Raw genomic sequence first — 15,844 nt, forward strand, 5'->3', positions numbered from 1 at the left:
GATGCAGCCACAGAGGAGAGACAATACAAACTCCTCAGTGAGACTAATAAAGTTTGATTATTTTCTCTGATGTTTGCTCTCAGGTTTACTTCTTCCTTCCGTGGTTTTCTTTGCGGCATCACTTAAAATGACACGTTTGACTGACAGCTGAAAAACTGAACACCGAGGAGAGGAATCAAAGCAAAGGAAGCGAGGAGAGAAAGTTGAGAGTTACTCCTTGTTATTCCTCAAACTCTAGTGACATCCTGTGGTCATTTTGAGTCAGTACAATTTGCTGACTAACTGCATCTATGGCAACCACCTCAAATAGTTGTAAAATGTTGACAATTTGTGGACTGTAGATGGACAGGGTGGAAAGGTGCACTATGTAACTTTTCTAGTTTACCATCTGCTTGTCTCCATGGAGATGATATCGCTCTGTCTGGGTGGTTTTTTTGCTCTTATTTTGAAAGGACAGACACAAAAATGAGACAATAAATCATATCTGAAGGAATTACAAGAAACCCAAATGTTCAGATCATTTCATATTTTCACATAAAGCTTTTGTCACTTTAGACTTACTCACAGTGGAAAGAGGAACCACAACTTCTACTCAACTAAGAGTACTGTTACTTCAATAAAAAAATAATACTGAAGTAGTAAATATGCTGTTAGAAAAGAACTGTGAAAAGTGCAATTTCTTTAAAAACTAATTGTAGAAGGACCAAGCTTTTGCAGTAGCAATTCCAGACTCAAGAAAACTAAAACATTTTTATGCGTAAGTTGTTTTTAGTCTAGTTTTTGCATATCTTGTTTTATCTGAATTGACAGCTGTGGTTCTTATAAATGTGCTTTCTAAATAAACTCGACGTGACCACATTTGTGAAAGCACCGGACCGAGCTGCTGCAGCCGTAACGACAAGAATAACGGTTTCAGTTTCAGGAGTACACACAGATACAGCGCAGTGATGTTACTACATTTGGTTGTTCAGGGACTAACACTGATACTGCTTTCCATTACTGTCACAGTCGATAACATACAATATATCCAGCCAAGCACCTTTTTATCTTTATTTTTTTCAACTTTTGCCACTTTTTGAAGAAAATTGGAGTAAACATGATTAACACTTCTTGTTTTAAATGCCTGTAATATGAAATGAAGAAAGTAAGATTATTGGTATGGTATGATATGGTACAATGTGGTAGGTTTTTATTTTTACAGGGACAGTACAATAGACATTGACCAAGAGGAAAGATGCAGTCTATCAAGTTATATCATATAAAAATATAGTTAAATTTCCACCTCATTTCCACCTGTGGTCCAAGCCCAGGTTCATGTTATAGTTTACAGAAGTAGATGGATCATGTCACATTATCCATTTATCCATTATCCATGCTCATTTATTCACCGAACTTAACATTCTTAATATCTATGAGATTAATATTTATCAAATTTGTATTATGTATAAATTTTTTTATAATTCAACAACGATCCCCAAACATTTCACATTTTATTTTAAAACTAATGCAGAGATTCATAGATACAAAACTTGTCAAAATCATAATTTTCATGTTCCAAAATGTGTCACATCAAGAGCTCAGTTTTGATACGATACAGAGGCTGTAAATTCAGGAGCCAGTTTTCACATCTAGTTTGTGACGGCAGATCAGAGGTGTTGTTTAAAAGAGTTTGAGGAAATGTTTGATATTTCATGGTGATGTTTAAATGTAATTTTTTAATACATATATGTATTTTTTTATGCACAGCGATAAGCCTTTTGGGTTTTTTGCCTCTTCTTTGCCTACTTTTTTATCTAGTTTTAACTTTTTTTTTTGTGGTTATGTTATATGTGCAAAATAAATAAATAAAAACACATAGGCAAGGCAAGGCAAGTTTATTTGTATAACACAATTCCAAGTAATTCAAAGTGCTTTACGGAATAAGAAATACATTAAAATCATAATAAAAACAAATCAAATCAAAACATAAATAATAATCATAAAATTAAAAAGAAAGCAAGACATTAAATTAGAGAGAAGAGTGCGGAATGAAAGTATCACGACAAATAAATAGATGAAATGATTGTACTAATAAATAACTTCATTTATTTTTTCATTCATTCATTTTGGTTTAACGTTCTTTGGACAGAAAAATCCCAAACTAGTTGTTATTGTCCTAAAGTTGTACAGAGGGACGGGAGACTGCAGGAGAAGTTTATTTACTATCAGTTCAGGACCCAGTGAACTTGAAAACTCAACACAACTCAGCGCATTAGTTTTGGTTATTCAAACCTGACTCTGCTTCCACACAAGCAGATTTAAATAAGTGCAAAGAAGAACAGCCTGAAGACAAAATGCAGCCGAGATAAAATGAGGAACATAGTGACCGCTTCTGTGAGAAATGTTAACCGAGGAAACCGATAATGTTAAAAAAAAAAAAAAAAAAAAGACACATTTTGTAAGAGCTGGATGACGCCAGAGCAAACCACAGAGAAATGTTCAACAATAAACTGGAGGTGTCCTTGCTAAGACACTCAAGCGCCTAGTTTAAAAATAGTTCTGTTGTTCACCGCTAGACGGCAGCAGAGCACCACCCAGACTTCCTGATGACTCTTAAACAAAGCGCACAGGTCCCGAGTGTGCACCTGCTCCGCTCTCCCCTCACACCGGCACACCGAGCGCTGGGGAGCTCCGCGCGTAAATTACGAGCCGTGAAGGTCACTTTGGCACCGTTACGCACACTTCAAGGCGCACATTTTGACACTAATTAACCGTGGTGCAACCGAATGCCCGAGTGATGTAACGCCCCTCAGCGGGATTACGCACGGCTCTGAGACACGGCAGCGGAATATACAGCCTATGGACTTGTCCTTGGAATAAATTTGTGAATGAGCAAGACGCGGCTGTGTCCCTCCCTCGCCTCTCACGCGTTACCTAACCGGAGAGCTTTGTCATTCAAGACGCGCTGCTGCAGGCGGCACTGTCCTCACGTTGCCTTGGAGACTCTAAATCAATGGCACCACGTATCGCATCACCCATGTAGCGCGGATGACTCAAAGCACCCATATATAGGCTACAATTCAGGCGGCATCGGAATTCTGTGGTAGACCGATGAAAAGTGTTAAGCCGCAGATATTTATTGCCAAAACGTACGTCGTCTCTGTTAGTAGCGTTAAAATAGCTTTTTTCCCACCCTACAACAGCGACAAAACATGACTTAATAATTCGCAATAAAGCACCAGATACTCACAGTAATCGCGAAGTCAAACCTTACAATGTAAAATCAGGGTACATATAGCATTTTAACGCACACTTTTCGATATTTCATTTGAAACAGCAGCTCCCACAAAGTTTTTTTCTACAACAGCAACAAAACGTGTCTTAATAATTGGCAGTAAAACACAAGATTATCACAGTAAACGCGAAATCAAGCCTTGTAAGCTAAAAATCAGGGTTTATATTGCACTTTTACGCACAATTTTCGATATTTCATTTTAAACAGCAGCAAACACAAAGCTTTTTCTTCAACAGCGACAACACCTGTCTTAATAATTCGCAAAAAAAAAAAACAAAACACCAGATTATCAGAGTAAACGCGAAGTCAAGCCTCGCAAACTAAAATCAGGGTTTATATTGCATTTTTACGCAAAATTTTCGATATTTCATTTTAAACAGCAGCTCCCACAAAGTTTTTTTTTTGTCCTCCAACAGAATTCTACAACAAAACGTGTCTTAATTCGCAATAAAACACAAGATTATCACAGTAAACTCGAAGTCAATCGTCGCAAACTAAAATCAGGGTTTATATTGCATTTTTACGCACGCTTTTCGGCATTTCATTTGAAACAACAGCAGCCATAGACCAGTATCATCCATTCGTCCTTGATCTGAGATTTTTGACATCATCAAATTCTATTCCCAACGAGAACCTGCAATGACTTCTGGCGTCACTGGACTCCTGTGATCCGATTGGCCGCCGCGCGTAAAAGGAGGGGGGGAGCGCCACCACCCAGCGCCATTGAGCATTTACGCCGTTCGCTTTGGAGGGAGGTGTGTGTCATACTCCACTGGCTCGCTCCGATACCCGCCTCTCGCTTATATAGTGCGCATGGAACTCGGGCAAAGCGCAAATTAAAAGCTTTTGTGGCCGCGCGTAGACGAGTGGCAGCCGGGTTGATTGTTGAGTTCGTTCGGTTGGGAAAGTTCGGAGTTGCACTTCACTTCGGCGGAACCGGAGCATACATGTCTGTAGTTTCCCCGTACATCTACTGGTGAGTACATCCTCTTTAGTAGTAGCAAGGTGCATCTGTGTTCACGGATGTTCAAAAGATTTCACGAAAAAAGTTGGCTACGTCGAGCAGGGACGGTTAATTAAACACGTACGCGCGTAATTTGGCGTCTAATTGTTTTCAGATGGTGAATTTGTAACACGTGGAACGCACAAAAACAGTTTCCAAATATGTATATTAATGATATTTTGTTTGTTTTAATGGGAAATTGACACATCGTTGCTCCATTAACTTAAATAATCGCTTAGTAAAAACTCAAAAATGTTATATAACGCTACAATGATTTAACGTATCAAGAAAAAATGAAGCAATACGATATTTTTTCGCTTTTTAATCAAATTTTATTGCAAAATTTGGATCGTACTTGCTAAAAACTGAAAACATGCCACCATCTCCAACTGTTTAATGTATTTTCTTCTTGAGGCACCTTCATTTGACAATCATTAATGATATTTTAGCCGATTATAACCACCGTTTTAATCAATAACGTGGTTGCAACTTCACGTATTCCATCACTTACTGAAAAGCAACACGCAAGATTCTCGCAAAAGTGTAGTTGTAAAATTACCTTGCACATTTTAATATCAATACAACCAGATTCTAATCTTTTCATATGCACCACGTTGTTCTTTTATAGTCTGCGAAACCTCCTCCTCTTCTTCTCAATTAAAACAAAACTCGTCGCAGACTATAAATACGTGTTTAGTACTTTCCCTGGTTCTGTTCCACCTCTGTTGTGCACCCACTGGAGTTTCCTTTAAAGATTCTTTCCTAAAGCATTTGAGTCTTGAAGGTGGAATTTTGTATGTGGGTGTGTGTTAATTTTTGATCTTGAAAAGGCTGCCTAGTGTGAATATAGAAATTTTTTTTTACAATAGCAGTGATAAGTGAGGGGTATGCAAAAATATCAAAATATCGATATATCTTATTGTTTAATGTGATGATGCAGTAACAATATCGTGGGCTGCTGTATCGATGTATCGCCAAGAGTATTTTTTGGTATATTTTACTAAATTATTTTGTTACAGAGCTACAGTTTTGTTGTTTGTTTAGTGGAAGGAAACTCTTTCATGCGACACATTTGACATTTTCAGTGTTTTGGTGATTTAAAATGTTTGTGTTTCATATGAACTTTGCACAAGAAGTGGTTTAACAAAGACTTTCAGTATCACAGCCATGTTTTAGCCTTTAGTTTTTATTGAACCGTATCGAATCGATTTGAAATGCATCATATCGAGTCGAAAGTGCACTGCATCGAGATATGCATTGTATCGGCAACTTCTTAATCATGCCCAGCCCTAATGAAGTATATTCGAACTAGCGATGCAACAATAACCGAAATATCGTGATATTGTATCGTCAAAGTTCTCACAATAATATCGTGGACCATCACAATATATCGACTCACAAGTCTCTTTGCTTAAATTAAGAGTTATGGTGCAGCAAAAAAAGACAGAGGGAACTACATCGACCATGATCCTTTGCTCCATTTCAGCGTAGACTAAAAGAAGAAATAACAGTTCTAAGCACTTTTAAGTTCTTTGGATTAAGTCTTGTCAAGGAATTTTAAGAGGAAAAGGTAGAATATTAACAGTTTTGTTTGCCTTCACAAAATATTGCAATAAATATCGTACTGTGAGATGTATATCGTGAAAATATCGTACCGAGAGATTTGGATATTGTTACATCCCTAATCCTGAGCCTCCCCACCATATCGTGAACTTTCCCACGATATTGCAATAAATATCGTACCGTGAGGTTCACACTGTGATATCGTATCATGATACTTGGATATCGATACACCCCTAATTCAAACTGATTCTTTTTCAGTTTTTTTTTTTCTTTTTTAAGATTGTAACATTAAATTATCATGAATTCTCTCAGTTTACAGTTTTATAAATGTTTTATTGTTTTAAAAATGTGAAAATCTGAACTAGTTTGGAGTGGCTCATAGTTTTTCCTCACTTGCCTTTTGCATTCTGAGCTTCCTGATTACTCACCGCTATGAGTTTATAAGTGGTATTCGCAACTTTCAGAGACCAGAGCAAAGTTTTGCTGTGACTGCAACTAGCATGCCAAAGTGCACTTACTGATTGTCGCACAGTAAAATGTTTTCTAGATGCAAAAAGTACATAGCGGACTTATTTTGACGTTAATGGTGCATTGTGTAACTTTCATGGTGAGGTTCTCTGTGACGATGTTATGTTTGTCCGGAATATTCCACATTTAAACATATCCAGCTTGCATTCATTCAATTAAAGTTGTTTTTATTGCTCAAAAATACCTGGAAAACTCATCTCTCCATAGCTCTGGCCTGTAACTTGGCTCGGTGGCGTCACATGCTTGTTTTCATGGAAATCCGCGAGTCTTAAACCATATTGCCTCCACCAGGAAAGTTACTCGGCGCATCTTTTCGAGAAGTGGGTTGAGTCGGGTCTATTGCTGCTGCTGCAGCTGCATGTGTATATAAATGTTCTGTGGTCAAACTTTAAGCATGTTTTTGTGTGGTGTAAGTAAGGCTCGCTCGGCTGAAGGTCACTGCGGTAACCGAGGTGCACTGTATGTCGCTTTTCTGGGGGAAGGTCCGCTGTGCTTGTTTACTTTAGCGTTTGAATCTTGAAGGTGGAATCTTCTATGCGGGTTTTTGATCTCGTAAAGGCTGCCTAGTGTGAATGTTTCATGCAAGGATTTATAACCTACTTTGCCTCAAGGATTGTTTTATACTCGTTGTGTCCCTTGTTGGACATAGGGGACATAACAGTGAAAATGGAAAAAAAAAAAAAAGAGAAGTGATTCATGAAGTGTAGGGGTGTGCAAAAATATCTAAATATCGATATCGTATAGTTTAAAGTGATGATACAGTATTGATATCGGGGACTGCTTTATAAAGTAATTTTTGGTTTATTTTGTTACAGTGCTACAGTTTTGTTGTTTGCTCAGAGGAAGGAAACTCTTTTATGCATCACATTCAACACTTTCACTGTTTTGATGATTAAAATGGGCGTGTTTCAAATGAACTTTGCACAAGAAGTGGTTAAACAAAGACTTTTAGTATCACAACCATGATATATTTCAAATCGATTCAATAAAAAATACAACACATCGAATCGAAACTGCACTGTATCGTATCATGGAATGTATCACGGTATGTATCGTATCGGCACCTTCTTTGATACTCGAATGCCTGGAATGCTCCACACTATGGCATTAAACTTGTCCATCTCCATGGAGACTAGCAGTAACACCGTGCACAGAGAAAGTTACAATGTACAATGGACTAAATTCTTTATATACAATTAACTTTGGAACAATTTCAAGCAAAGCAATGACCCCCAAAAACTGTGTAACGCATCTTGTGTTGCAGCTGTTTCTTTGTTAAACAGACTATTTGCTGCTTGATGTTCAAACTAAAGAAAGTTAGAAGTAGCTTTTTAATCTGATCCCTGCTCCATCAACCAAAACGTAACTGGAACAAAGGTGGGTACTTCTGTTAAATTTACTTTCAGTTTACATCAGTTTTCAGAGTACAGCAGCATACTTTTATTCATACTTGAGTAATATTTGTATCGAGCTTGAGTCAAAATTGTGGTTAGTAAGTCTACAAGTGACAAACATTTTATGTTGACAATACGATATGATTTGAACATTTGTGTTTCTTGCAGTGCTCCTTTTAGAGATGATTTTTGTCTAGGGCTGGATATCATTAAGAAGTTACCGATACGATACATACCTTGATACATAGGCCTCGATACAGTGCACTTTCGATTCGATACGATATATTTCAAATCGATTCGATATGTTTGAATAAAGGCTAAATCATGGCTGTGATACTAAAAGTCTTTGTTAAACCACTTCTTGTGCAAAGTTCATCTAAAACTTCTACTCCATCTGTAACTTGCTCTGTGCTTTGTTTTTCTGCTAGTCTCCGTGGAGATAAGTTTAATGCCATACTGTGGAGCATTCCAGACAAAGCAATAGCATCTCATTAGGGCTGGGTATCATTAAAAAGTTGCCGATACGATGCATCAATACATATCTCGATACAGTGAGCTTTCGATTCGACACATTTCAAATCGACTTGATGTGTTTCAATAAAAGATAAATGCAAAATCATGATTCTGACACCAAAAGTCTTTGTTAAACCACTTCTTGTGCAAAGTTCACATAAAACACAAACATTTAAATCATCAAAACAGTGAAAATGTCAAATGTGTCGCATAAATGAGTTTCCTTCCTCTAAACAAACAACAAAACTGTAGCACCGAAACAAAATCATTTAGTAAAATACTCTTGGCGATATCGGTACAGCAGCTCACAGTATCGTTACTGTATCATCACATTAAACAATACGATATGGTGATATTTCAATATTTTCGGACACCCCTAATTTTGTCTCATTTTGTTTGTCTCATCTGTCATTTTGAAGAAAAAACTGATTAAGTTACTTACTTCAGTAGTTTACTCAAATACATTTTACTCTTCCTTGACTTATTTCGAGGACAAGACTTCTTCTACTTCTTTTCTTTAGTAATACTATTTTGAAGTAACGTGATTCTTACTTGAGTACAATTTTTGTCGACACTACCACCTCTGATTGAGAAGTACAACAGTAGTAAGTCTCTAAATATCTGTACTTTTCCGTGAGTAGTCTCTGTGCACCTGCAAACCCCGCCACCTCCTACAAGCAATGGAAAAACACTGCAAAAACCATTAAAGGGGACCCCAACTCTTATTGTTTCCACATCAATTATTCTAACCTACATAATTGTACCCACCCCTGTGTGTGCGTCTGGAACTGTGCATGTTTCTGTGCTACTGCAGCTTGGGAACCTGTCACTTTGAAACATGATTTAGCTCAAACCTCAGCCGGCGCAGCGCGAGGAGGAAGTTCTGGGCCCACCTCCTTACAGTAACCACACGGTGCTTTTCCGTCTCTCCTCTCTCCGCTCTGGTTCTGTTCTGGTTTTCTGAAGGAACAGGAAGAGATTTGCAAAACAGTTTTCACGACAATAGAGCGTGGAATTTTTAGCTTTGTGAATGGCGAGGAATGGGACTGGCTGGCAGAGCTTAGAAAGATCTCTGAATGAGCTTTTGGAAGGTGCACTGTGTAACTTTTTGGTTGGGGGTCCGTTACCCGCTTGTTTCTATGGAGATGTCATTGCTCTGCCTGGAATGTTCCACAGTATCACATCTCTATTTACGTTTATTCAGTTACAGGAGGTTTTATAGCTCAAAAATACTAGGAAAAACAACATTCTGACTGTGAGCGGGGTCGCCTTTCCACAGATCTAACTTTTAACATGGTCTAGTTTGGTCTCCATGAAGATAGAAAGGTTTAATGCCATACTGTGAAACATTTCATTGAGAAAAGCATTTGATGAACCCTCCACCAGAAACGTTACACAATGCACTTTTACGTGAAAATTGGAAAATCACAAAGACTCAAATTGTGAGTTGTGTCTGTGTGTAGGATCAATATTTATCGTACATGCTTTTTTGTGATGGTTTTGTCATGATACTAAAGTTTCAAACTCTATTTTGATACTGAGGAATAGGCTTGATACCTCAGTACTAGGGATGTAACTATATCCAAATCCCTCGGTATGATATTATCACAATATGCATCTAACGGTACAATATTTATCGCGATATTTTGGAGAGGCTGATATAAATGTAGATGAGGTATTTTAAAAGCAAAAAAGTGTCCTGACAAGGGATATGGCCTTTTGGAGAAATGGAAAAAAACGGCTAAAAACAGAAAGAAATGTACATGCACGTGCAACTGCAAGAAAATAAAAATAACAATGTGCACTTAATTGAATTTTAATCACAATTTCAATTAGAATGTCAAACGATCTCCAAACTCATATGAATCGCACTGAAACAAGTAAAGCTTAACTTAGTTTATTTTGAGATTTTTTATATAAATAGGGATGATATCCAAATCTCTTGGTACGAAATGACGATATGCATCTCACGGTACGATATTTATTGCGATATTTTTGGGGAGGCTGATTATAATTAAAGATGGGACACTTTTTTGCTTTTAAAATACTTTGACAAGAATTTGGTGTGAATTATTTCTATCATAATCTCAAGAATTGAAGTGAAAACAATCTCTTCAAGTTGTCTGCACTAAAATGAATCATGGGATATGTAGTTCCCAGTGTTTATTAGCTATTGGTACTATAAAACCATGCATTTAAGTAAAGGAACTTGTCATTCGATATGTTTTTGTTACTTTTGATGATACGATAACAAGATATTTCAGTGAGTGCGTATACATGCACATAAGTAACCCGGTTATTAGCCATACCCCGGTTATGTCAGTATTCGGGTTACTGCGTATACATGCGCACTGAGAAACCGGGACACTCATATCCGCGTATACATGATCAAATGGAGTATCCCGGTTTCTTGACATAATCTTACAAATGCGCAGGCGCAAAAATTAACTTAAATCAATTTCATAAACCAGGAAAAATACAAACCGTGAGCTCCTTTAGCATAAGAAGCTAAGGAGCTACGAGATCTCCCACAATCCACTGTGCAGATTCTTCATTAAAATCTTCTGCATAAATAAACTCAACTTTACAACATATAAACCATAAACACTATAGAGCCACATCAGCCCGTTTGATCAGATAATTCAGCTGTGATCACATTTGTTTACGTTTTACAGAAACGAAACTTAAGACCGTAGGCTAATTAGCATAAACTGTTAGCGGCGATAAAAACAACTCGCTCCTTGCGCCGCTGATGTGATCAGTTTCTTTTGGACTAAATGACACGACTCTGTGGATTATGTGTGTTATTTCTGTGACAGAAGAGGCGCTAATGATGGTAAGTGTGTTCCGTGCGTATAGTTGTATAGGAGATAGTTCATGTTTTAGCTTTTCAGCGTCACACGAGTGCAGGTCGTACGAGTGCAGATTGTACGTGTGCAGGTTTAGCGCAGCTCTTTATTTTACAGTCATTTCACTCGTTTGGTCACTTTATTTATGTTGGTCAATTTATTTATGTGACTACTGTTGTGGTGAAAGGCTGGAAAGTGTCTTTTGGACACATGCGCACTCAACTTTATGTTGCAGTAACCGGGGATACTGCGTATACATGCCACAAGTAACCCGGTTACTATCGGAATAAACCAGCTACAGTAACCCGGTTTCTAATAACCGGGATACTGCCATAACCGGGTTACTGAAACCGGGTTACTGCGTATACATGCACCATCAAGAAACCGGGATACTCAAAAAACCCGATCATAACCGGGTTATTGATGTGCATGTATACGCACTCAGTTATTGTTACATCCCTACTCGATACCATGATAATATTTAGACAATATGTGATTTTTAACATCTGTGTAACCCCTCAGTGGTCCAGGTAGGTTCCACAGTGTCCATGAGCATATTCTAGTCTGTGCTCTTATACTTGTTCTGATACAGCTCAAGATCATTTTAAAGCTATTCAAGAAAGGCTCATTTCTGTCCCATGAATGACTTTTTAGTATCGATACCTGTTCAAATGATCTATGACTGTAGTTTGAGTCAATCAGACTTTATAGAGCGCTTTTCATACAAAAAATGCAACACAAATGCTTTACAGTGATTAAAAACAATCCCACATTTCATAAGAAAAACACTCATATTCCATTGGTAGATAATTTTACTTGTGAAGAATCTACTCAACTAAAGTCACATGTTCTTAATTTAAGTCATTTTAACTTGGCTAGATATTGGTTTTTCCAGTGTACTGACATTATTAAACCAAACTAGGGGAACAAAAGCGTAACCGATTTCTGATTTTCCTCAATAATACACTTAAATACTGTCATTTCAGAAGCCATATTTCAACCTTTTTATTTGAAAATTGAAATAATCAGACATACCTGGTTGGTGGTTGTTGTTTTTTACACAAATATCTTGCAGATTCTCTCCAACAAAACAGAAAACACGTTGTTACGCCTTGTGATGTCATGTGGGAATACAGAAAGTGCTCCACTGTGTTTTTAAAATCACCTTCACTAGAATCATTTGGATAATTTTAAGGTGTGAAATTGTCAATCTCTATTGAATTCATGACATCACAAGGTGGATCACAGTATTTCGAGCTTTGGAGATGTAGACAGACTAATAATAAAGGATTACTCATACATATCTGACTGGGGGGAAAAAATCGTGCTAGAGATTTAAGGCCAAAATTGCAAATATCTTTGATCAGTCGATCTCCATTCACCTGTCACTCATTTAGAAGAGGAGGGACGGGTGTTTGATCACAGCGCAATGAGATTTGTTGATTTTTATTATTTTTTTTTTTTTTTCTTATCAAAAACAAACTCTACTTGTTTCATTTGTGTGTGTTTGAGTGATCCTGCTTATTTGTAGCTTCTGTTTTAGCCCACGTCGTGCTGTGTTTGCAGGTGCCGTCCTTGAACCCTCCTCTGTTCTGTTGTATGAAGGAAAACTGTAATATACAGTGGGGAAATGTCAAAGCCTGTGTGTTCAAAAAGGTTTAAAAGTCTGACTGATGCAGAATATGAAAGCGCTGACCTGGTTGGGACCGGGTTGACCTCAAAAGACCCCAAAGAAACGTCTGTTGGTTAAGACCACAGTGGAGGGTTTGCCCATGTTCAGTGCTGCTGAAGGAAACAAAGTACACATATCTAAACTTCTACTTATTTATCATTTTATAGAGGATACTTTTTACTTTTACTTAACTACATTTGAGAGCAGGTATCTGTACTTTTGACTCCACTACATTATGAAAAGTAAAAAGTACTTTTCATATGATTTTAAGAGTTATTTTTTTTGTGGCAACATTTGAGCAAAACACAAATTTCATTAAAAAAAATTAAGACATCGGTTTGTATTGCAGCTGTTAACGAACACATGTATCACTACATTTTAACAAATTAAAAACAATACTTTTACTTTTTTAAATGGGTACTTTTTTAATACTTGTGTAGATTTTTTTTCAAGTTATACTTTGGTCTCCTCAAAAACAAACCTGTATGGCGTCAAAATAGTCCGATAATACACACGCACGATAAAACCTGCATTGTCTTGGTTCAGTCCATATACGGTGGAAAAAAGTCGGGAAAAGTCATGGAAACGGGAAGCAGTTATCCGTTTTTCCATTATTCATTTAAACACAAAATCGAAACTGAAAAAACAAATCGTTATCAGTTTTTTTCATTTTGGTTTTGAGACAAATAATGAAGAAAATAGTCTTTTGTTTTCTTATATTTGGTTTTATCTTGATGATACACGGACTCAGAAACCCATCTTGTGTGCGAGCGAACAGAAAACAACTTCAAGAGAGCTCGTTGTCTTTTTGAGAGTGCATTTTCCCACCAGTGGTTTGGCGTGCAGGTCACAGATTTCTCCTCATGCACAGAGATAATTTGCTCGCTCGTGATTAATATCTACACGTGTGAAATGACACAACATGCATTCAGGCATATTGTATCATGCATGTGTATTACGGGACTATTTTGATGCCATATGAGTTGTTTTTTGTTTCATTCACACATGTTTGAATAACTCTTAGTCTGTGTACATCTCCAAAGCTCAAAATGCTCTGTTCAACCTTGTAGTGGTATTTTATGTACAGTATTTACCTTTTTAGTTCAGTAGAGATTTGCAAGTCAAGCACTGAAATTATCCAAATGATTCTTCTGAAGGTGCATGGACTTTAAAAACACAGTGGAGCACTTCCTATATTCTCACATGACATGAAAAATGTGTGAATGGAACGAAACACAACTCCAGGTCTGTTTGCGATGAGGAAACATTATAAAATCAGAAAATGGCCTAATATGTTTCCCTATAAGAGAAAAAGCACAGACTTCTTTCATTCCACGAAAGCGCTTCCCTTCTGCAATAAATAGAAAATCCTCTCGCATATTTCTGCTCAAATAGGCTGAAGTATGTCTGTGGTCGATCTCTGTCGTCGTGTTTATTTTTGGTTGGTTTGGGAGCTTCACCTTTGACCTTTTGCCCAAACCACAATGCTGCGCTGCGATTGGTCCAAACTCTGTCCCTCTGGTGGTTTTAACCTGAATCGCGTGACGGGCAGAAGCTGGTTTCTCGTGAGTTTGTGAACTGTTTGTATTTACGTGTTTGATAAGACTCATTTTAAGTTTTGATTATGAGTCTCCCCTTCCTCTGCTCTCTATGCAAAGCCACTCCCCCTCCTGAGCACTATCACAGCATAATCGGCTAATGAAACTGCTGCACATCACGTCAGGTTTGTCGAGTTGCCGTGTGCAGTTTTGAATCATGTTTTTGTAACGTGGCCTGAACCTCACACGAGACAATTTTGCGTAATATTTTGCACAACCCTTTTTTAAAAATGTTGTTTCCTCATCACAAACCACCCTGGAGTTGTGTTTTGTTTCATTCGCACATGTTTAACACGCAAACCCCGCATCTTCTCTCCAAACAGAAAACACTCTGTTCCTGTATCACCACATGAAATCGGAAGTTGGAAGTGCTCCACTGTGTTTTTACACCTTCATTAGAATCATTTGGATGAGCTTAGACCATCTTTGGAGACAGACGTGATGCAGAATTACTCAAACGTGTGAATGAAACAAAACAAAAAAAACACAAGTCCAGGTTTGTTTTTGAGGAGGGAACATTATAACAGGATTTAACACTCACAAGAGTCAATTTTGTGTAATATAGGACCTTGTTTAATGAATTATTATGAATTGAATCAAGATTAAGATATGCCCAGGGGTGTAGTGGCCGTGGTACGAGGGAGTACGCCATCCACTTCTACCGACGTGAGATATGAAAAAATAACAAATATAAAAAATCCTACAACTTAAATGTCAAACCGGAGCTACTGGCAATGATGAAAACAAACTGCATAGGCTCATGATATCTGCAGTACTGTCCTATACCTGACTGGGACCAAGGAACCGAGGAGGACTGGGACTAAGGAACCGAGGAGGATGACAAGGAACCGACTGGAGGACTGGAACCAAGGAACCGAGGACTGGAACCAATGAACCGAGGAGGACTGGAACCAAGGAACCGAGGAGGACTGGAACCAAGGAACCGAGGAGGACTGGAACCAAGGAACCGAGGAGGACTGGAACCAAGGAACCGAGGAGGACTGAAGGAACCGAGGAGACTGGAACCAAGGAACCGAGGAGGACTGGAACCAAGGAACCGAGGAGGAAACCAAGGAACCAAGGAACCGAGGAGGGGAAAACCAAGGAACCAAGGAACCGAGGAGGACTGGAACCAAGGAACCAAGGAACGAGGAGGACTGGAACCAAGGAACCAAGGAACCAGGAACCGAGGAGGACTGGAACCAAGGAACCAAGGAACCGAGGAGGAGGAGGGAGGACTGGAACCGAGGAGGACTGAACCAAGGAACCGAGGAGGACTGGAACAAGGAACCGGAGGACTGGAACCAAGGAACCGAGGAGGACTGGAACCAAGGAACCGAGGAGGACTGGAACCAAGGAACCGAGGAGGACTGGAACCGAGGAACCGAGGAGGACTGGAACCAAGGAACCAAGGAACCGAGGAGGACTGGAACCAAGGAACCAAGGAACC

The 15,844-nt window shown here is 38.4% G+C and overlaps 1 protein-coding gene across 1 annotated transcript in view; it reads left to right on the plus strand.

Annotated features, from left to right (window-relative positions):
* Nucleotides 1–4,006: 4,006 nt before the first annotated feature.
* LOC110153644 (LBH regulator of WNT signaling pathway) overlaps nt 4,007–15,844 on the plus strand; it is a 35,303-nt gene continuing 23,465 nt past the window's right edge. The window contains exon 1 of the mRNA XM_020917553.2: nt 4,007–4,250. Coding sequence (XP_020773212.1) covers nt 4,222–4,250 — 29 coding nt within the window. The 5' untranslated portion in view covers nt 4,007–4,221. The remainder of the gene's footprint in view (nt 4,251–15,844) is intronic.

Source organism: Boleophthalmus pectinirostris, unplaced genomic scaffold (assembly GCF_026225935.1).
Source record: "Boleophthalmus pectinirostris isolate CB_2022bp ecotype Guang Dong unplaced genomic scaffold, ASM2622593v1 HiC_scaffold_10, whole genome shotgun sequence".
Lineage (NCBI taxonomy): Eukaryota > Metazoa > Chordata > Actinopteri > Gobiiformes > Gobiidae > Boleophthalmus > Boleophthalmus pectinirostris.